Source organism: Manis pentadactyla, chromosome 1, assembly GCF_030020395.1.
Source record: "Manis pentadactyla isolate mManPen7 chromosome 1, mManPen7.hap1, whole genome shotgun sequence".
Classification (NCBI taxonomy): Eukaryota; Metazoa; Chordata; class Mammalia; order Pholidota; family Manidae; genus Manis; species Manis pentadactyla.
In genome coordinates this window covers 205991983-206012726 of record NC_080019.1, presented here as the reverse complement: position 1 = coordinate 206012726, position 20744 = coordinate 205991983, and the positions used below count along the sequence as shown (strand labels likewise).

The following is a 20744-nucleotide window of genomic DNA, read 5'->3' as shown; positions in this document are numbered from 1 at the left end:
CAAAGGGATGGGGCGTAGGGGATGGCGGCGCAGGCGCACTGGAGGCCTGGAGTGTTGAGGCGCCTGCGCAGTCGCTCTTCCTTAGGCCGCAGCCATGGCGGGGCAAGAGGATCCGGTACAGCGGGAGATTCACCAGGACTGGGCGAACCGGGAGTACATTGAGGTCATCACCAGCAGCATCAAGAAAATCGCGGACTTTCTCAACTCGTTCGGTCAGCGGGAGAGCAGGGGGAGGCGGGGAGGAGGGAGGGCTCTGAGGTTGTGTGGCAGAGGCGCTGGAAGCTGTGAAGGGCTCTCTCCGGGAGCCCTCGGCTCTTGCTGGTTGTTTCCTCCTCCCGCCCTAACCCTCAGACTCCACTGGGCAGCCTGCCTAGGCTGGCTTACAAGTCCTTACTTCTCCCAGCCAGCGCCGTCCACCCTCTGCGTCTTTTCTTCTTTTCAGTAGTCTCCCTGCTTTCTTTGTGCTCCGCTTGCCTTCTAGTTCCCCCTTTGCACTCAGTGCGCCTTCCAGAACTCAGCTGTGGCTGTGTCACTGCTCACTGAGACTCTTGACGGTTCCCTATCTGCCTCAGGACCCAGTCGAAACCCTTTAGTTCCAAAGCCTTCTAGTCGCCCCTTCAGCCACTCTCCTGACCGTCCCTTCCTGTCTCTCATGTTTATTGTGCTGGGGGTGGGAGGAGGTGAGGTCAGAGGTAGTGTAAGGCCCTGAAAATCTCTGCCTGGTATCTAGCCCGCAGCAGGTGTTCTGTGTGCTTCTAACAGAACCTTTCCTAGGCATGGACTGCTCATGACAGTCCTAAATTCTTTCATTGCTTTGTATTCTTCTGGACAGAAAACCTGTAACAGAGATTCCCACCCCAGTTTCTCTAAGCGTTTCTTTAAGAGAACTGGGCACTGGGCAGACTTCATGTCATCTCAAGATATAAGAATGACATCTAAGGATCTTTTCCCAACTAGTGTGCTTCTGTCCCACTAATTCAGCAACATTAAACAGGGGAAACTGATGTATAAAATATTTAGAAATGAAATATTTTCCAGCTAAAGGATTGTCAAGTCTTAAGGAGTATAAAAGTGGCATTAATTTTGTGAGAAAACATCAGCAAGAGAAAGTAGATCTCAAGTGCAAGGCTTGCCCTCTCTCGGGCACTGTGGAGTACACCGAATGAGAACCATTTCCTGTGTTCAAAGAATTTCTGTCTCGAAGATGAAATAAAGACGGCTTCAGAACAAAGTGGAACATTGTTTTTAATCTATTTACCTACTAGGTGTATAAGGCTTTAATCTGATGTGTTTTGGTATAGTATATTTCCTCACTAACCCAGGGAATTGGGGTTGAAGGTATCTGAGAGAAGAGAATAGTATAAATATATATATGTCAATTAAACATGGTCACCCACACGACTTGGTATAGAGGTTGTAGAGAATGGTAGTCAAGAAAAATCATAGTCATCTCATACCTTAAAATTTTTTGAGAACTGTGAATGAAGGAATATGGTTTTGTGGAAAAGATAAGTGGGTTTGGAGATAGGAGACTCAAGTTTAAAGAAACTAGACTAATTGATTTTAATGAACTGAAAACATTTGAGAAATACTTCGTTATCCTGCTACTCATTCTGGGTTTCCTCAGAGGTTTTTTTTAAAGTTCTGTGAAAATATTTCCAATGTTAGTTCTCTAATTAGTTTCTCCTTCTTCCTGCAGAGCTGAACAATTATTGGGGCATTCACAGCATTCTTTACTCATAATATTCCCTCAGAGGAAGAGCCAGATAAGAGAAAACAAAATATTGCATACTAGGGGAAGGATGGAATGCTGACAGAATCACAGCTTTGAGACTGTGGCTTAGTCTGGAGAGGCAATGGAAAGTGGTTGGAAAAATCAATGACATGGAGAGTTTTACCTTTAAAACTTGCTGGAGTTAGTATTATACATAGTATTCAAACAAAAGTCAGTTCAATCAATAAAGTATCTGAAATAACAAGTCAAACCTGGGTTTTTAAAAAGTTTAAAGTGATCTAGCATCTTTGTCCTCCAAATTTGGATCTTGGGTAATGTAATAACTTCATTTCTTATCACTGAATTGCATTAAAAGACTTTTAATTCACATAACATTTATCTCCTACATAAATATTCTTTGCATATCACACCCGCTATATTTGTAGTTTGTGAGTCTTAGAACTCACTAAAAATTGAAGAGTTTGAGCTTAGGTTTTGCAGAGGGGAAATGTTTCTTACTTTATAGTGAGGATATACCTGCTCTGAGATTTTATCAAGTATGTGTGAGTCACATTCTGTGATGAGAAATAGCATTTTTTCCCCCTCAAGATTACCAATTCTAAACTGAGGAAGTAGACACACAGAATTCCAATCTTTAAGAGCCAGAACAAATGGCTTCTCTTACTTTAGGCTATTATTCTCCCTTAAAGGGATGATAACATCCTAGTGTTTGGCATACTTACAGCTGGTTTTTTCATATTTTTGGAAAATGAACTTAATCCTTTTAAAGAGAACAATTAATTAAAAGTAAAAACAGAATTATGAAGCAAGTTTAAAAGTTAAAGCAGTTTGACTTAGCACTTAAGTATACCTGAGGCAAATTCCTCAAGACTGACAACTTCATGGTATAAGTGTTTAGACAAAGACCAGCAGGCTAAGGAAATGGATAGATCATAAAGATACATTTACATACTTTGTCTTGGTATTGGATGAATCAGGATGAGCATGTGTGGGATGTTTTTTCCTATTCTGAGCCCTTAGCATGACTCCTCAGTTCTGATGTGTGTCTCTGAGCCCTGTATTTATGATAGTATGATTTGGTTGTGCATAGACTTAATAGTTTACTTTGAGGAGGCATCTGGAACTCTCAGAAAATGGCATCAGTTCTACAGTCCTCACCCTAAACACAGAGTCTGTGTAGATCATGTACTTTGGAGAGAAAACGTTTTTCCAAGGTAACTAGTGACTTTCTGAATGGTTTTTACCCTGTAAAAACTGGTGAGAATAGAGTTACAGCCACTGTGGTTTTCACTTCAGTATTGGAGGACCACCGGAACCTGAAGGCACACAGATCATAATTCATAATTCAGTGATAGAACTAATACTGGGCCTGTTCTGTACTTTGATGAAGTTTCTAAAAATAGTCACAGATGATAGCTTTTTTTATACCTTTTTTCTGATTCCAAAGCAGAGAAGTATAATGAAATAATAGAAAAATAGAGAATGCGTTTTAAAAATTTTTTTGTTTGCTTTTTAAAAAAAGTTATTAAAGTTTCATTGATAAACAGTCTTATGATGGTTTCATATAAATAACACGGTGGTTTCAGCATTTACCCCTTATTATCAAGTCTTACCCTCTCTATTACAGTCACTATCAATAGAGTAAGATGTTAATAGAGTCATTAATTGTCTTTTCTGTACATACTCCCTTCCCTATGACCTACCTATATTGTGATTGTGAATTATAGTGCCCCTTAATCCCCTTCTCCCTCCCCACCCACCAGCCCCTCCTCTTTGGTAGCCACTAGTCCCTTCCCAGTGTCTGTGAGTCCACTGCTATTTCTGTTCCTTCAGTTTTGCTTTTGTTTTTATACTCCACAAATTAGTGAAATCATTTGGTATTTGTCTTTCTCTGCCTGATTTATTTCACGAGCATAATACCCTCTAGCTCTATCCGTGTTGTTGCAGATGGTAGGATTTCTTCTCCTCTTGTGGCTGAATAATATTCCATTGTGTATATGTACCACATCTTCTTTATCCATTCATCTACTGATGGACACTCAGGTTGCTTCCATATCTTGGCTATTGTAAATAGTACAGCAGTAAACATAGGGGTGCGTATGTCTTTTTCAAGTTATGGATCTTGTTTTCTTTGGGTAAATTCCTAGGAGTGGAATTTCTGGGTCAAATGGTATTTCTATTTTCAGTTTTTTGAGGAACCTCCATACTGCTTTCCACAGCTATTGCAACAATTTACATTCCCACCAAAGGTGTAGGAGGGTTCCCCTTTCTCTGCATCTTGGCCAGCACTTGTTATTCCTTGTCTTTTGGATGTTGGCTATCCTAACTGGCGTGAGATGATATCTCATTGTGCTTTTAATTTGCATTTCCCTGACAATAGCGATGATGTGGAGCATCTTTTTACATGCCTTTTGGCCATCCATATTTCTTCTTTGGAGTAGGGTCTGTTCAGATCCTCTGCCCAGTTTTTAATTGGGTTGTTTGTTTTTTGGGTGCTGAGGCATGTGAGTTCTTTATATATTTTGGATATTAACCCCTTATCAGATAAATCATTTAGGAATATGAGAATGTGGTTATTTTTAAATCTCAGTTTTTCTACTAGCCAACATGTACAGCATGCCTGTTGTGACTCCAGCTGTGTGTCACATGCTATGAGAAAGGAATAGATAGATAAGAATAATTGGACTTAGCCACTCCTAAGAAATTTAGAATTTTACTGGAGAAATAGGACTTACTTGGAAAAAAAGAGAAAGGGTCAATTTTTGTAGGCTAAGGTTGTGTGCAGTAAGAGTTCAGGGAAGGAAGTGCCTGGTAACTAGCCTATGTCAGCAGTGGTAATGTATACTTGCCGTCATGCACCGTGATGAGGATGACTAGCATTTTCAGTTAAAGTCTGATGATGCTGTGCCCACAAATGCACTCTGGTTTCAGATTTGTCCAGATGCTGGATGCTTTCCCAGTGTTTTGTTTGGACCAGTATGCATTCAGTGGGGTCTGAAATATGGCTGAATTTTCTGGCGTTTAATGTTTTACATTTCTCCACAGTGTTTATCTGTGTAGGCCAGGAGCATAGTGTAGTTCTTGGATTCTGACTCATTACCAGATTGGCAGAGCTAGAACAGGACAGCCATCCAGGAAGGAACCCTCCCTTTCACCACCCCACTCCTCCAGATAATTTTGGCATGTCTCTCTCTTTTTTTTTTTTTTTGTATCAATAATCTACAATTACATGAAAGACATTATGTTTACTAGGCTCCCCCCTTCACCAAGTCCTCCCCACATACCCCCTTCACAGTCACTGTCCATCAGCATAGTAAGATGCTGTAAAATCACTACTTGTCTTCTCTGTGTTGCACAGCCCTCCCCGTGCCCCCCCACACTATACATGCTAATCATAATGCCCCCTTTCTTTTTCCCCACCCTTATCCCTCCCTTCCCACCCATCCTCCCCAGTCCCTTTCCCTTTGGTAACTGTTGGCCTATTCTTGGGTTCTGTGATTCTGCTGCTGTTTTGTTCCTTCAGTTTTCCTTTGTTCTTATACTCCACATATGAGTGAAATCATTTGGTACTTGTCTTTCTCCTTGGCATGTCTCTTTTTATGTGAAATGACAGGTTGCCAATTGTAACATTCATGCTCTTACTGAGCAGCATATGTGATGTGCTTCTAAAAACCAACTGAAGGAGACTTGTCCAGTTAGGCAGTCCTGCCAGTGGAGGTGTATCCAGGAAAAGGCACTGAGGTACTTCTGCTCAAGTTAGACCTGGGAATTACAAGCAGTAGCAGATTAAAACAAACAAGATTAATAAGAAAAATGAAGAATATCCAGAATAGACAAATCCATATAGACAGAAAGATTAATGGTTGCCAGGAGTAGGGGGAGACAGAATAAGGAATGACTACTAATAGCTACGAGGGCTTATGAGAATGTTCTAAAATTATATTATGGTCTTGTAATATCTTTGGATGTAGACAGACAGCAACTACATTTATTGTGATGAGTGCTTAGTAATAAATTTAATTGTTGTATCACTATGTTGTTTGTACACCTGAAGCCAGTACAGTGTTGTATAATACCTGTATTTCACTAACTAAGCAAATAAATAGATAAGATGATGGTGATGGCTGTGCAACTCTTAACTATTCTAAAAACCATTGAATCGTGTACTTTAAGTAGGTGAACTTTATGGTACAGAAGTTACATATCAGTAAAGCTATTTTTAGAAAAGAATAATGAAGAGTAGTAATGAAGATAGATGAGTGGGAAAGGATCCAATATGGAAACAAAAAGAGAAAATTGAACTAGGAAGTAGAAGAGTCCAGCTGTAAGTAAATTTAAGAGGTGTGAGGAATAAATTAATAGCCCCAGAGGTTGAGGAGGATGGTAGCAGTGTGCGTGGGACAGTGGGGTGGGAAGAGTAGCCCTGGGCCTTGAGGGAGCTGGGTTTTGAACCAAGCTCTGCTGGTATTTTGTCCCGTCAGTGATCCAGTGTGGGCCTTGGATTCCCCGCTTGTTGGATTAGTGGCATCACGCTGGAGTCAGTCTTTTGTTTCACTAACATACCAGAATCCATCTTTTTTTTTTTCCCTCAGTAAAAATGTCTGTACCAGGAAAGATGTTAAGGTTACAAAGATTAGTAAGAGGCAGTTTAAAGATAAAAAATCTGCCTTTGATCAATTCATTCTGATGGGGAAACAGACATGTAAATTATAAATTACAAGTATGTAAGTATCTTTTGACTTTGTAGCTTGAACATTTTCTCATGTCATTAAATATTCTTCAAAATTGTAACTTTTAATGGCTGTTTTAGTGGTCTCAGAATTATGTCACACTTTATCCAGTCATTCCTAAGTAATAGTAGTGAACATTCTTATTTATTAAATCTCTATCCAAATGGGAAGTGATAACCTAAGACCAAGTACCTAACTTACAAATTAGAAATTCAGCCATAAACGTTTAGGTAAACGCAGAAGAGGGAGAAGTGTACTCATCTGGGAGAGATGCCTCAGAGATCCGGTTTGAACTGAGCCTTGAAGGAGAATGTTTAGACAGGCAAGTAAGATTTGGACATGATAAAATTGAAGTTGAGGCAAGATCAGGATGTAGAAAGATTTATCAAAATGGATGCCAAAGTGTTTTGGCATAACAGCCAGGGAAGAGATGAAAAGGAAGGTTGTGAGCCAAGTGTTTACCACTGAGTGGGAGAGTGTCTCGGAGAGTGGACGTTTTACATTTAAGAAATGAAGATGATTGAGAGATGACTGAACAAAAGCGTGAGAGGAGCTAGTAGGAAATTAACAACATGCCTAGAAACCCTTTTCTCCCATACATTGAGAATAGTTTAGAAACCTTTTTCTCCCATTTGTTGAGAATAGTTGTGGAAAAGAGTAGCCAAGAAGTTTCTTTTAAAGAGGTTTGCAGAGGAAAAGGTATTTTAGAGAAAATCTGGGTTCCATTTTGGGTGAAGTAGTGTGAGAAGAAGATTGGAAAAGGTGAGGGAAGAAAAGGCACTGTGCTGTTTTCACAGATGAATGTGACTCCACTGGATATTCTCCAAGCTTCTCTTGTTCAGAAAAGCAGGCGCAGATACTGATGAAACGTTGAGTGCCCTCATAAAGCAACGACCTGGATTCCATGAGCTCGGAAACACCGACACCTTCCCTCCTCCCCATAGTCTCTGCTGCCTTCTCAGCTTCTCTTTTTCTTCCCTATTGAGATTCTTTTCTTCCTCTTGTCATTTTCCCTCTCTTGAACTTCTTAATTTGCGTATTAGCAAGTGGCTGTCTGAACAGCTTTTTGTTTTCTGTTGCTGCCATATTTAGCACAAGTGTAGCAGCTTAACCCACATAAGTATATTATTTTACAGTTGTATAGATCAGAAGTCCACCACTGGTTCACTGGCCTAAAATCATGGTGTGGGCAGGGCTTCAGGAGGCTCTGGGATGGGATCTATTTCCTTGCTCAGTGAGTTGTTGGAGGCGTTTAGTTTCTCCCAGTGGTGAGTGAGACCCCCATTCCCTTACTGGCTGTCAACTCGGGGCTGTCCCCAGCTTTTAAAGGTCACTCAGATCCCTTGACTCATGGCTCCCTTCCTCCACTGTCAAAGCCAGCAGTAGCAGTTGAGTCCCTGTCACACTTTGAATCGCTTCTCCTCCTCCCAACTTCCTTGCCTTTCTCATCTGCATTTGTGGATTTGTGATTACAGTGGGCTCACTTGGATGATCCAGGATCTCCAGGTCCTTAACCTTAGTCACATCTGCAAAGTGCTTTTGTCATGTGGGAGACAAACTCACGGGTTCTAGAACTAGGGCAGGGACATCTTTGGAGGCCTTTATTCTCTGCCCACCGCACCTTGTAGGAAGTTAGCAGGTCCACTCTGAGCTGCTGTACTTCTAAGACAATGCTCACCTCCCCACTCCCCTGCTTTGACCTGCTCCCGTTTGTACTCTACATGGTACATCAGTCCTGTTCTTCAGCTTAGGGGCTGTGTGTGTGTGTGTGTGTGTGGTGGGTGTGGGTGTGTCTGTGTTTGGAATGACATTAATCCTGAATATCAGTCTCCTTCCACCAGATATGTCTTGTCGTTCAAGACTTGCAACGCTAAATGAGAAATTGACGGCCCTCGAACGAAGAATCGAGTACATTGAAGCTCGGGTAAGTATGATGGGCACGGTACTCCCTCATGAGGCTAGGCAAGGGGCTATGCAAGAGAGAATGCACATTTCTGCCTACTGCTGCAACAAATCTGGAAGCAGAAAGAGGCTTAGCGAAGTTGGGTACCTTGCCTGGATTTGAACCAGGTTTCTGGGACTCCAAAGCTGTCGTCTTTTCTACCACTCCCAACTACCTAGGACCTAAAATAAGATTTTTTTAAGGCCTTGTTAATCCTTTTGAATTTATCTAATTGTCAGTTTCCTTTGACAGGTGACAAAAGGTGAAACGCTCACCTAGAATTGTGCCACGCTGCTGCTGGGAAGTTGCTTTACAGAACACAGGCCTACATGGGAAAGGCCCCAGCAGCCTTCAGCTCCTAACTCTTTCCTTAAAGAGCAACAGGGCTTAGTCTGGTTTTTCTTTTTTTTTCAAGTGTGGCCTTTGGGCTCTGCCATATATATGTGGGAGTACGATGTGGCATGTCGGGAAAAGTCTAGGGGAGCTCCTGGAAACATTAGGCATTTTACCTTTTCAGTAACATTTTGTAGAACTACTTGTCAATGTATTTCAGGCGCTCAGAGCCAAAAGCCTGGGACTCCTTGTTAAGGTCCTCCCCGCCTATCTCTCTCTCTCTCAGACTTTCCTTACAGCTCTCATTGCCTGTGCACTGGTTTTGTAAACAGTCTTTATCTCCTCCCCACCTTTGGTGGAAGGTGGGAGGTGGTCCTGGCTGCAACACTCATGTGGGCAAGGTGGCTGCCAGAAAGTGTTGCTGTTAACCCACCAGTTGTTCTTTTGGGGAGTTCAAGGCCAGGCCCCTACCTGACTTGAAGGGACATTTTCAGAATTTTCTTTCTGTCACTTGGGGCATCTTTGCCTCTCATATTTCCCTAATAAACTCAACTTTATCTGACTGCTGTGGTTGTGGTGGGGAGAGGAGCTAAAGATGGGGCTCAGCGTTCCACAGAAATCTGATGGGTGGGGTGATTATTCTACATAAAATTGTCACAGGTAGCCATTTGATCAAAGTCTAGGTGGCTTACCAGACAGAGCCCCCAAGTTTGGGCTTTGAGCTGAGGAATTCATTCGGGGAATCATTTGATCATCAGTAGGCATTTGCCAAGTACTTACTATGTAGGCATGTTATGCTCCAATAAAAGATGCAGCATCGAATCAGGCGTGATGCTTACCATCTGTTGAAATACCAGCATCCACACAATTTAACCACAGTCCAGGGCAGACTTAGTTTTATAAGGTATAAGCTAAATGTCTACTCCTTTTGAAAAGTGATAATTTAGACTCTAAAACTTTTCATCCTAACATCCAAAACTTTCTATAAACTAGAGCTGACCTATTTCTGGAGGCTTATTCCCTATGTAGAATCTCCCTTTTAGTCATAGAGAAGTCATCATGCTCTGTACACAAATTTCCCCCTGTTCAAATCAGAGTTGCCATTCAAGGTGTAGCTCAAGTCAGTCTCCTCCAGAAAGTTCTCCTGGACTTTACTTTTTCATTCAATACTGCCCTTTTCCTTTTCTTCACCCCTCTCATCCTACCATGCTAACACTACACTTCAGCTCTGGATTTGATCTTGTTATGAATTGTTCTCTGATAAAGTGCCTGCATCTTTTCCTGTACTGCCCAGCTAGGTGCCTTTTAGAAGGTGAGGAGTCAGCAAATACCAATTGAATTAGCTTGCATAACTCAAGCTTTGCACTCTTACATCGTTTTAGAACTCCTGCTTATACCTTTGGAAGACCATTTTATGTAATACCTTCATTTGAAACTAGGATTTTACCATGGAGACAAAATTGACACCCTTTACTCTGGTAAGTGCTGTTTTTTGAACATTATTCAGCTCATCAGAGTGCTTGTAACTGTCATTTGAGCATCCCTCTACTTGCTAGATGGGATGATGCCCAATTACTGAATTGCTTAATAAAGTCAATTAGATCTTCAAATTTAAAAAGTCACGAGTTCATTATTCATAATAGCTCCCTTATCCCTTTCAGGATAAAGAAGAAAGTACTTGTAAAGTTCAGGTTTTAGGTTACCTGCTGCTCTGCCGTCAGATGTTTTTTGAGTTCCTGCTCTCAGTGTAGGACTATAACATGAGAGAGCAATGGGCCAAAAGTGATGGTAACCTATATAGGAAAGAAATGCCCTTCCTTTAATGAAATCACATGTGAAAATGTTCAATACATTTTTTATGGTCCTATAGATACTAATCTGTTAATTTATTGATAGCAAAGTAATATTTCTAAAAATAGTGCCATAAATAATGCCATATTGCTAATGGTAGCCTGCTAGTTGTAAAGAGAACTGGTAACAGTTGGTGTGGGAAACAAGTGTATCCAGCCTCCTCTACTGGTAGTAACTCCTTTATCCTCCCTGGCACTTCACACAGTCAGAGTGCTTTCCTGTGTTATCACCCACTTTATGAAACAAGGCCCTGTTTCACTTGAGGACACATAGCTGGTATGGTCTGTCATTGAGTGTTGCCGTGTGCTAGATGTTCTGAGTGCTATATGTGTTCTGTTTCATTTAATCCTCAAGCCCTAAGACATAGGTATTCTCTCCATGTGACAGGTGAGGAGCAAGCTTAGAGAGCCTTCGCATATTGACCAAAGTTACACAAAGTAAGAGGAGGTGCCGAGTCGTGAGATTACCTGACTTGCACTGCTCTAACCGTTCTTCTGCTTCTGAATGTAGATAACCAGATAAAACTTACTTTCTTGTTCCTAGTCCAGTGCCTTCACTGTACTCAGATACTTGCATACAAATACATACCTATGTTAGCCTTAAATGCCTCCTCACCATCCTTCCTTGCTATGTCTGGCAAACATTGCATTGATGTCTGTAGCATCTAGTTTCTCTTCTTCAGCTTCCTTTCTCTGAAGGTGTAATTGTATGTATGTTGTATTTTAAAGAAGTCTTGCCTAATGAATTTAATCAACTCTTGCACTTTCTCTCGCTGTCTGGATTGGAGATACTTCTGGAGCCAAAAGAAGTAGCTACATCCCCCTTCTGAAAGACCATTTTTGGTCAGGCCCCAGAAACTGGTATTTTAAGTTGCACATCTTTGCTCATGGGTCACTGCAGCCCATAAATAATGTTATGCTAAACCACCATTTATTTTGTTCCCAAGGTGTCACTTCAACTTAATGCAGTTACAGTTCTGAAATACTAGTATTTCACCCTGAGGATGATAAAGTTACATTTTATATTTTAATCTACATTTACTAAATTATTCCTTTTTTTAAACATGTTTAATCACTATGACAAAACTTGACAGCATAGTTGTTTTGAGTTGAACTGTAAGGAGAGTTTCAAAGAGGTTAAATATACCCAGATTTTCTGAATTCACATTGTTCTCAGTCACTTCATCATAATAAAAAATTGGATTGATTTCTTTTTCTTCACCCATGTTAGACAGTATAGGGTATTTATCCACATTATGTCTCTTCCTTTCCTCATAAAATCACAATGATTTCTGAAGAAGTCTGATTCTGAAAGACTTTCCTGTTTTCTAATGTGAGAAATGTGCTAAATACGGAAAATCTCTCATCCATCCATATGAACCTTCAAGAGAACTTCTTTATTTTCTTATACTTGGAAATTTTTTCTACCCTGTAATTTGGTTTAATACACATATTTATTGAAAAACTAAAAAAGCAAGGAGTTTGAACCGTGAGCTGTTCGGCTTGAGTAGGTTACAAATCTCTTGATTGTAAAGCAGTTTTCAATCTCTAAAAACAGCTTGAGCTGGATTTCAGAAGCAGGAAGAAACGAGGAACTGATGTTTTTGGCATTAGAGATATGCCAAGTTGTCATCTTGCTCTTGTTACTTAGTACTTTGAACTTCCAACCTTTATTTAATGGAGCTAAATCTGTTTGTAAACATTATTTGTTAAAGCAAGCCTGTTCATCTCTAAGATCAATTCCAGCATTTGCACTCAGTTTCATACTGTTGCCTGCAAAAAAAAAGGTTTCCCCTACTTTTACTCTGAAGAATGTGAGTTAAAATACTTTGGCAGTTTGCAGACAGTTGGTGCCATTAGTAACTTTAGAAAAATGTAGCTGCTTTTTTCTAAAGGTGGCATGGCTGTCAAGTGGATTATGCAACAAGAAAATCAGGTGGACTTAAAGTTTTCAGGTTTATTTTCTGAAGAAAAGCCAGCCTGTACACTAAGTTGTCCAAAGGCTGGGATTAGGTAGAGCTAAAACTCTCAGAACTTTATGGTGAGAGAGAATTTCAAGGATAATCTAATCCATTCCTGCCATTTAGAAATAAACAAGCCCAGACAGGCTGTGTGACATATCATCCACTTACTTGCTGGCAAGTCCAAAACTAAAACCCAGATCTTATTTCCAGATCAGTATCAGAGCCAGTCAGGGTCTCATAAATCAGTTTTCTGTTTTAAGGCCATGCTGGACTTTAGCCCTTCCCTAAATCTCATTGACAGTTTGAGAGAGCCAAAGGACAATTGTTGGTCACATTTAGCTAAGTGGAATCCATTGGCACCAATGTTTGCATTTGAAAAGACTGGGACAGGGTTTCCTTTGGCACCTTTGGGCTTGTTGAGTCTGGCAAGCAGGAGGTGGGTATTGTACTTTACCATCTGCATTCCCCATCCATAACATTTTTTTTTTCTTTTCTTTAAATTAATAGGCTATTTTTTGGAGCAGTCTTAGATTTACAGAAAATTGAGTAGACAGTACAGAGTTCCCATATACCCCCTTCCTTGTTCACAGCTTCACCTAATATTAGGGCTGATATATTTGTCAAAACCAATGAATTGATAAACTGCTGCTAACCGAAGTTAACATTTACATTAGGGTCCAGTCTTTGTGTTGCACCATCTGTAGGTTTTGACAAATGCATAATGTCAAGTATCCACCACAGTATCGTGCAGAGTAGCATCACTGCCCTAAAATCCACCCTGCCCCACCCCTTCATTCTTCTCCCTGCCACCACCTCAAGCAACCAATAATCTTAGTGTCTCTATAATTTTGTCTTTTCCAGAATGTCATCAATGAAAACCAATGAGATTATTTTATCCTCAAATCTAATTCAATGTGATAATCTTAGTGTGACTTTAAGAGTAAACATGGAAAATAAGTGCATTATAAGGGGAAACTACAATTTTTTTAAAGAGTAAAATAATTCCATTTTAATAAATGTTAACTAATTCATTTTGGCTTTGATAAACATTTTGCCTAAGAAGTTATTTCTTAGTATTAAATATTTATGTATGAGGCACTAGAGATAAAATGGTAAGAAACAGACATGTAGTTTCTACTCTGGAAGCTTACAGCATAGTCATTATTCACTGTATTTTCCCAAGCAGTCCACAGATACCAAAGTAACATTTGCAGAAGAACTTCAGGAAAAAATAATATACACAGGAACAATGCAGTATCAGCAGGCTAAAATTTTATTGTATGTGGAAATTAAGTTTTTTTATTTCGCTTTTTGATGATTTTATTTTTTTACCTTTGTAAAAATAGCATGTCACTACATACAGATTATAGGTACACCCAGATGTTTGAGAATCATTACAAGTTAGCCTGGATAAAAGAACTACTGAAACTCAACAATAAACAATCTAATAAAGAAATGGACAAAAGATTTGAGCTAACACATCAGAGACAAAAAGGATGGCAAACTCACAAAAAGATGTTTAGTATGGTCAAGTCATGAGGGAAATAACAGATTAAAACTGCAATAAGATACCAGTATATGATCTGTTAGAATGGCTAAAGTTTTTTTTTTTAAAGAATAAAAAAACCTGAGAATACTATGTAGATAAGGGTGTGGAGCAGCTGAAAAACTCCTACATTATTGGTGGGAATGCAGAATGGTACAGCCAGTCTGGGAAAACAGTTTAGCAATTTCTTATAAAGTTAAATATACACTTAGCACATGACCCAGTAATCTAACTCCTAGATGATTCTAACCTAGGAGAAATGAAAATGTACCTTCACACAAAAAAAACCTGTATGCAAATATTTATAGGAGCTTTATTCCTGGTTGCTAAAACTGGAAACAACTTGGTTTTAGCTGGTAAATGGATAGTGGGGAATAGTACATGGCAATGAAAAGGAATAAGCTGTCAGTACATACTACAACATGGCTGAATCTCAAATGCATTATGCTAAGAGAAGAACAACTCAAAAGGCAACGTACTGTATGATTCTTTTAGATGACGTGGGAGAACCAAAACTAGGAATGGAGGACAGATCGGTTGCCAGGGCTTAAGCCTGGGGGTAGGTTTGATTACTACATTTTGGGTGGGAAATGGAATATTCTGAATTTTTATTGTGATGGCATTTTGTCAAAACTCAGATAAATTTAGGGAAAAATAGCCTAGATAGATGCGCATCAAACTCATGATAGCTGTTGCCTCTTGGGGGGAAGGAAGGAAACAGGACCAGGATAGAAGTTGAAGTATATTTTAGCCTCATCATTTCTGTTCTCTTTAAAAAAAAAGGGTGGAGGGGGACTAAATATGACAACACTGTCAATCTTACATGGTGAGCTTATCAGTGATTGCTTTATTTTTGTATCTTCTGTTTTTAGTTGGTCAAAATATAAAAAAAGGCAAAATATAGCCTCCTAAAAGAAATTTTAGGAAAGGCAGAAAAGTAGAAGGGAAAAAAAAAATCACCAGTGGTCTTAAAACATTTGGTGCATTTTCTTCTATTCCTCTCTGTGTTTGTTTCTGCATAGTGGAAAGTGTACTGTAAAAACAGTATAGCCTGTAGTTTTAACTTAGTGTATCCTAAACGTGTTTTCCTTTCTCTTATATGATCTTTGTAAACATTAGCAGTGATGTCAATCTTTAGGCCTGTATTTATCTAAACAACTGCTCTCATTTTAGGGATGTAGGCATTACTATAATATTAAACTGGTTTCCTCTCTTTACCTTGGGAATACAAATGAGGGTGTTTGCATGAATCTTGCAAATTACGATGGCTCTGAGCCATTGTATTTTGAATAATAGGAAGTCCTATTTTTCCCTGGAGTTTTCCTTCACAAATGTTTCCATGTTGTTAATGTTCAATACAGCTGGAGGTCCCCTTCACTGCTGGTCACTTAATCCTGCTGGAGGCTATCAGGAAAAGCCATCTCTTTGTATAATGCACTGTCAAGGAGAGCCCTCGGAGAAATTACCTAGGTTCAGGGTGTTCTTTTGTAGATTTGTCTGACTCAGATTCACCCGTTTATAATAACTGCTGCTTTTGGCTGAATGCTTACTATATGCTAGTACTGAATACTTTTCCACTTAATCCACACTTTTATGATAGATACTTCTTAAAAATGCCAGATTCAAAGATGAGCGATTAAAGCCTCAGAGAATTTAAAGAATTTTGCTATCACATATCTGAAGCTACACCTGGAATGAGAACCCAAGTGGGTGTGAATTCAGAGGGCGCACAGACTGCAGTGTGAATAGTTATTCCCTTTTCAACTTTCCTTTGACCCTCTGACTATGTCCAGGAGAAAGCTGGTTTGACAACTAATACTTAGCATCTAACATCTAGCACTTGGCTAACCCTTCTGAACCAAGAAAGCTGGCTCAGAGCCTTTTACAGACAGTAGATAAACTTTAATAACAACTGTTTTGTTTGAATTCAATTCCACTGTTCAGGCATACCTCAGAGAGATTGCAAGTTCAGTTCCAGACTACTGAAGTGAAGTGAATATCATGATAATGAATTTTTTTTGGTTTCCTGGTGCATATAAAAGTTGTTTACACTATAGTCTAAAGTGTGCAGTGGCATTTTGTCTTAAGAAAATATACATAGCTTAATTTAAAATATGGCTAAAAATATGCTGACCATCATCTGGACTTTCAGGGAGTTGTACTGAACACAGATAACCATAAAGAATACAGTAATAATCAAAAAGTTTGCAACATTGCGAGAATTACCGAAATGTGACAGAGACAAGAAGCGAGCAAATGCTATTGGCAACACGGCACCAATAGACTTGTTGGAGGAGGGACTGCCTCAAGCCTTCAATGTGTACAAAACGCAGTATCTGCAAAGCCAAATAAAGTGACACGCAGGAAAGCAACATGTGCCTCTACTCTTCCGTGTCAAATGCTAATGAATTTTCATTGATGGTTGTGATAGATTTATTTTTAAACTTGTTTAATTGCTTGCACTTGCATAGAAAACTGTACCTTTGGAAGGAAGTACAAAAAACTGGCAATACTTGTCTCCACGGATTCTTCCTGGGTGGCTGGCGGAACTGGGATCAGAGGGAAATTTTATTATACTCTCCTGTACAGAATTCTAATTTTGTTAACCAAAATGGGGAGACGAAAAACTTTATTAATGAGAAAACTATTAAATAATACCGCAAATGGTAGGGAAAATATGGCAAAACCCACGGAGGTCTCAAAAGAATGAATGAGGCGAAGGAAACACTGTCAAAAACTTACAGAAGTGGGAGAAACTCCGATTTGCCGAAGGCCGGGAGCGGGCGGGTGTGCGAGGGCGCCACTCTCCCACTCACTACAGACGCGGCCTTTATGGCGCATGCGCACAGACTCAAGGCGGCCATCTCCGCCGAGTGCGCAGTCCATCCCTGACCGAGAGCGCGCGAAAACTGCACGCACGTCGGTGCGGGACACGCACGCCCCGCCCCGCTGCGCGGCCCGCGAATCCTAAGGTGGCGAGGCCTCGGTTGTCTAGTCTCCGGGAGGTAATGCCCCGGAAGGCAGGGAACGTGGAAGAGGCTGAGGCGGGCGCGGACGAGTACGGCCCTGAGGAGTACGGTCGGGAGGAGTCAGGCGCTGAGGAGTCCAGCCCGGAAGAGTCCGACCCGGAGGAACCGGCTGCGGAGGAGGAGATGGAGGCGGGGCGGCCGCGGCCGGTGCTGCGCTCAGTGAACTCGCGCGAGCCGTCCCAGGTCATCTTCTGCAACCGCAGCCCGCGCGTGGTGCTGCCCGTGTGGCTCAACTTCGACGGCGAGCCGCAGCCATACCCGACGCTGCCGCCCGGCACGGGCCGCCGCATCCACAGCTACCGAGGTAGGCGGGCGGGGGTCGCCCTGTGAGGGCCCGGCCGCGCCGTAGGCCCGAGGACCGCAGTAACGGTGGCACACGCGCTCAGCGAACCCCCTCCCCGTCCGGGGGGCAGGTGCTGTTGTCATTATTCTCGTTTCACGCATGAGGAACTGAGGCCCCAGAGAAGTTGTGACAGATCCAAGTTGGCGCTGCTAGTAACTGGCTGCTCATTTTCTTCAAAAGGCGGAATAACTTACATTCGGTGGTGGTTTTTTCCCCCCTTTCAGTGTGTATTTACCCCTAAAAGTAGTGCTTCATTCCATACGCTCTTTTGTTAAGCCTGTGGAAGGGAGAATCTCACATTCAGTGACGTCCTCAGTTGGCCGGGTCCGCGTAGGGCTCCTTCGTGGTAGAGCGCAGTCCTGTGGGGGAGAAAGACGATTGTATCAACAGATAAGAACCAGCCAGGGTCACAATTGCTGCAATAGGAACGGAGCACAGCAGGCAGTGGGAGCTTGGAGCCACTACCTGCTCAGTGAAGGGAGGCCGTGTGTGGTTTCAGTAAAGGAGGGCTTCCCAGAGAAGAAGGGAGTGCGGCAGGATGGAGGGCAGCTAGCCAACCCAAGACAGCAGGAGTTGAGAGTTCTAGGCAGAGGAAACTGCCTGGACTAAAACTCGGAACCTTGGAGAAGGAGAGAGCTTGGAATGGTGGGAGAGGAAACCTGAAATGTATTGAAGAATGGGAGCCATCGAAAGTTCCAAAGCCAGGAAATGACGCTGCCAGATTTAATACTGAAAAGCTCACCCAGGTTGCATAGTGGTTTGGAGGAGGAAGACTACGAGTGAGGTACCACTTAGGAAGCTGTTGTGATAACTCAGGTCGGAGCTAACTAGGCCTTACTACCTAAGGAGGCAGCAATCTTCTATGGCTTTCAAGAACAGAAGTAGTCCTAGTCTCCCTTAATTTTCTCAGCCTCCTTGGGAGGATCCTAATGACCCTTTTTCCTTTGGGGTGGTGTACTCAATAATGCCACTCATTTACTCTTTTTTTTATTAAGGTATTATTGATACACACTCTTAGGAATGTTTCACATGAAAAACAATGTTACTACATTCACCCATATTATCAAGTTCCCACCCATACCCCATTGCAGTCACTGTCCATCAGTGTAGTAAGATGCCACAGATCACTATTTGCCTAGTCTGTGCTACCCTGTCTTCCCTGTGACCCCCCACACCAAGTGTACTAAACATAATACCCCTCAATCCCCTTCTCCCTCCCCCACCCCTCCCCTTTGGTAACTGCTAGTCCTTTCTTGGGTTCTGTGAGTCTGCTGCTGTTTTGTTCCTTCACTTTTGCTTTGTTGTTATACTCCACATATGAGTGAAATCATTTGGTACTTGTCTTTCTCCACAGGGCTTATTTCACTGAGCATAATATCCTCAAGCTCCATCCATGTTGTTGCAAATGGTAGGATTTGTTTCTTTCTTATGGCTGCTCAGTATACCATTGTGTATATGTACCACATCTTCTTTATCCATTTGTCTACTAATGGACACTTAGGTTGCTTCCATATCTTGGCTATTGTAAATAGTGCTGCAATAAACCTAGGGGTGCATATATCTTTTTGAATTTGAGAACTTGTATTCTTTGGGTAGTAAATTCCTAGGAGTGGGATTCCCGGGTCAAATAGTATTTCTGTTTTTAGTTTTTTGAGGAAACTCCATCCTCCATATTGCTTTCCACAATGGTTGAACTAGCTTACATTCCCACCAGCAGTGGAGGGTTCCCCTTTCTCTGCATCCTCACCAGCATTTGTTTGTTCTTAGTCTTTTGGATGTTGGCCATCCTAACTGGTGTGAGGTGATATCTCATTGTGGTTTTAATTTGCATTTCCCTGATGATTAGTGATGTGGAGCATCTTTTCATGTGCCTGTCGGCCATCTGAATTTCTTCTTTGGAGAATTGTCTTTTCATATCCTCTGCCCATTTTTTAATAGGGTTATTTGCTTTTTGGGTGTTGAGGCGTGTGAGTTCTTTATGTATTTTGGATGTTAACCTCTTGTTGGATATGTCGTTTATGAATATAATCTCCCACACTGTGGGATGCCTTTTTGTTCTGTTGATGGTGTCCTTTGCCGTACTGAAGTTTTTTAGTTTGACATAGTCCCATGTGTTCCCTTGCTCAAGGAGATGTATTCAGGAAAAAGTTGCTCATGTTTATATTCAGGAGACTTTTGCCTCTGTTGTCTTCTAAGAGTTTTATGGTTTCATGACTTACATTCAGGTCTTCGATCCATTTTGAGTTTACTTGTGTGTATGGGGTTAAACAGTAATCCAGTTTCATTCTCTTGCATGTAGCTGTCCAGTTTTGCCAACACCAGTTGTTGAAGAGGCTGTCATTTCCCCTTTGTATGTCCATAACTCCTTTATTGTATATTAATTGACCACATATGGTTGGGTTTATATCTGGGCTCTCTAGTCTGTTCCATTGGTCTATGGTTCTGTTCTTGTGCCAGTACCAAATTGTCTTGATTACTGTGGCTTTGTAGTAGAGCTTGAAGTTGGGGAGCATAATCCACCCAGCTTTATTCTTCCTTCTCAGGATTGCTTTTGCTATTTGGTTTTTTGTGGTTGCATATGAATTTTAGAACAATTTGCTCTAGTTCAATGAGGAATGCTGTTAGAATTCTGATAGGAATTGCATTGAATCTGTAGATTGCTTTAGGTAGGATGGCCATTTTGACCATATTAATTCTTCCTATCCATGAGCATGGGATGTGTTTGGTATCTTCTTTAATTTCTCTCATGAGTGTCTTACAGTTTTCAAAGTGTAGGTCTTTCACTTCCTTGGTTAGGTTTATTCCTAGGTATTTTATTCTTTTTGATGCAATTGTGAATGGAATTGTTTTCCTGATTTCTCTTTCTGCTAGTTCATCATTAGTGTATACAAATGCAACAGATTTCTGTGTATTAATTTTGTATCCTGCAACTTTGCTGAATTCAGATATTAGTTCTAGTAGTTTTGGAGTGGATTCTTTAGGGTTTTTTTATGTACAATATCATGTTATCTATAAAAAGTGACAGTTTGATTTCTTCCTTACCAATCTGGATGCCTTTTATTTCTTTGTGTGGTCTCATTGCTGTGGCTAGGACCTCCAGTACTATGTTGAATAAAAGCAGGGAGAGTGGGCATCCTTGTCTTCTTTCCGATCTTAAGGGAAAGGCTTTCAGCTTCTCGCTGTTAAGTATGATGTTGGCTGTGGGTTTGTCATATATGGCCTTTATTATGTTGAGGTACTTGCCCTCTATACCCATGTTGTTGAGAGTTTTT

The 20744-nt window shown here is 41.0% G+C and overlaps 2 protein-coding genes across 7 annotated transcripts in view; both read left to right on the top strand.

Annotated features, from left to right (window-relative positions):
• Positions 1-34: 34 nt before the first annotated feature.
• On the top strand, positions 35-9302 carry BRK1 (BRICK1 subunit of SCAR/WAVE actin nucleating complex). The gene is made up of 3 exons (XM_036923468.2): positions 35-212; positions 8307-8389; positions 8660-9302. The coding sequence occupies exons 1-3, from the start codon at positions 95-97 to the stop codon at positions 8684-8686; spliced, it is 228 nt and encodes a 75-aa protein (XP_036779363.1). The 5' UTR covers positions 35-94; the 3' UTR covers positions 8687-9302.
• Positions 9303-9486: 184 nt separating this feature from the next.
• VHL (von Hippel-Lindau tumor suppressor) overlaps positions 9487-20744 on the top strand; it is an 89808-nt gene continuing 78550 nt past the window's right edge. For 4 of the 6 annotated variants that reach the window (XM_057506800.1, XM_057506798.1, XM_057506788.1 and 1 more), the window contains exons 1-2: positions 9487-14580; positions 14664-17433. In XM_057506800.1, the coding sequence (XP_057362783.1) occupies positions 17109-17433 (325 nt within the window). In that variant the 5' untranslated portion in view covers positions 9487-14580; positions 14664-17108. Of the gene's footprint in view, positions 14581-14663; positions 17434-18342; positions 18881-20744 lie in introns of those variants that run through there. The other 2 variants (XM_036923466.2, XM_057506805.1) reach the window with 2 other exon arrangements.

Excerpts from the sequence above, each read along its gene's own strand:
- BRK1 (XM_036923468.2), top strand. The coding sequence starts at position 95 with ATGGCGGGGCAAGAGGATCCGGTACAGCGGGAGATTCACCAGGACTGG. Across the intron at positions 213-8,306 it reads GGACTTTCTCAACTCGTTCG|ATATGTCTTGTCGTTCAAGA; the intron begins GTCAGCGGGAGA and ends TCCTTCCACCAG. Across the intron at positions 8,390-8,659 it reads TCGAGTACATTGAAGCTCGG|GTGACAAAAGGTGAAACGCT; the intron begins GTAAGTATGATG and ends TTCCTTTGACAG.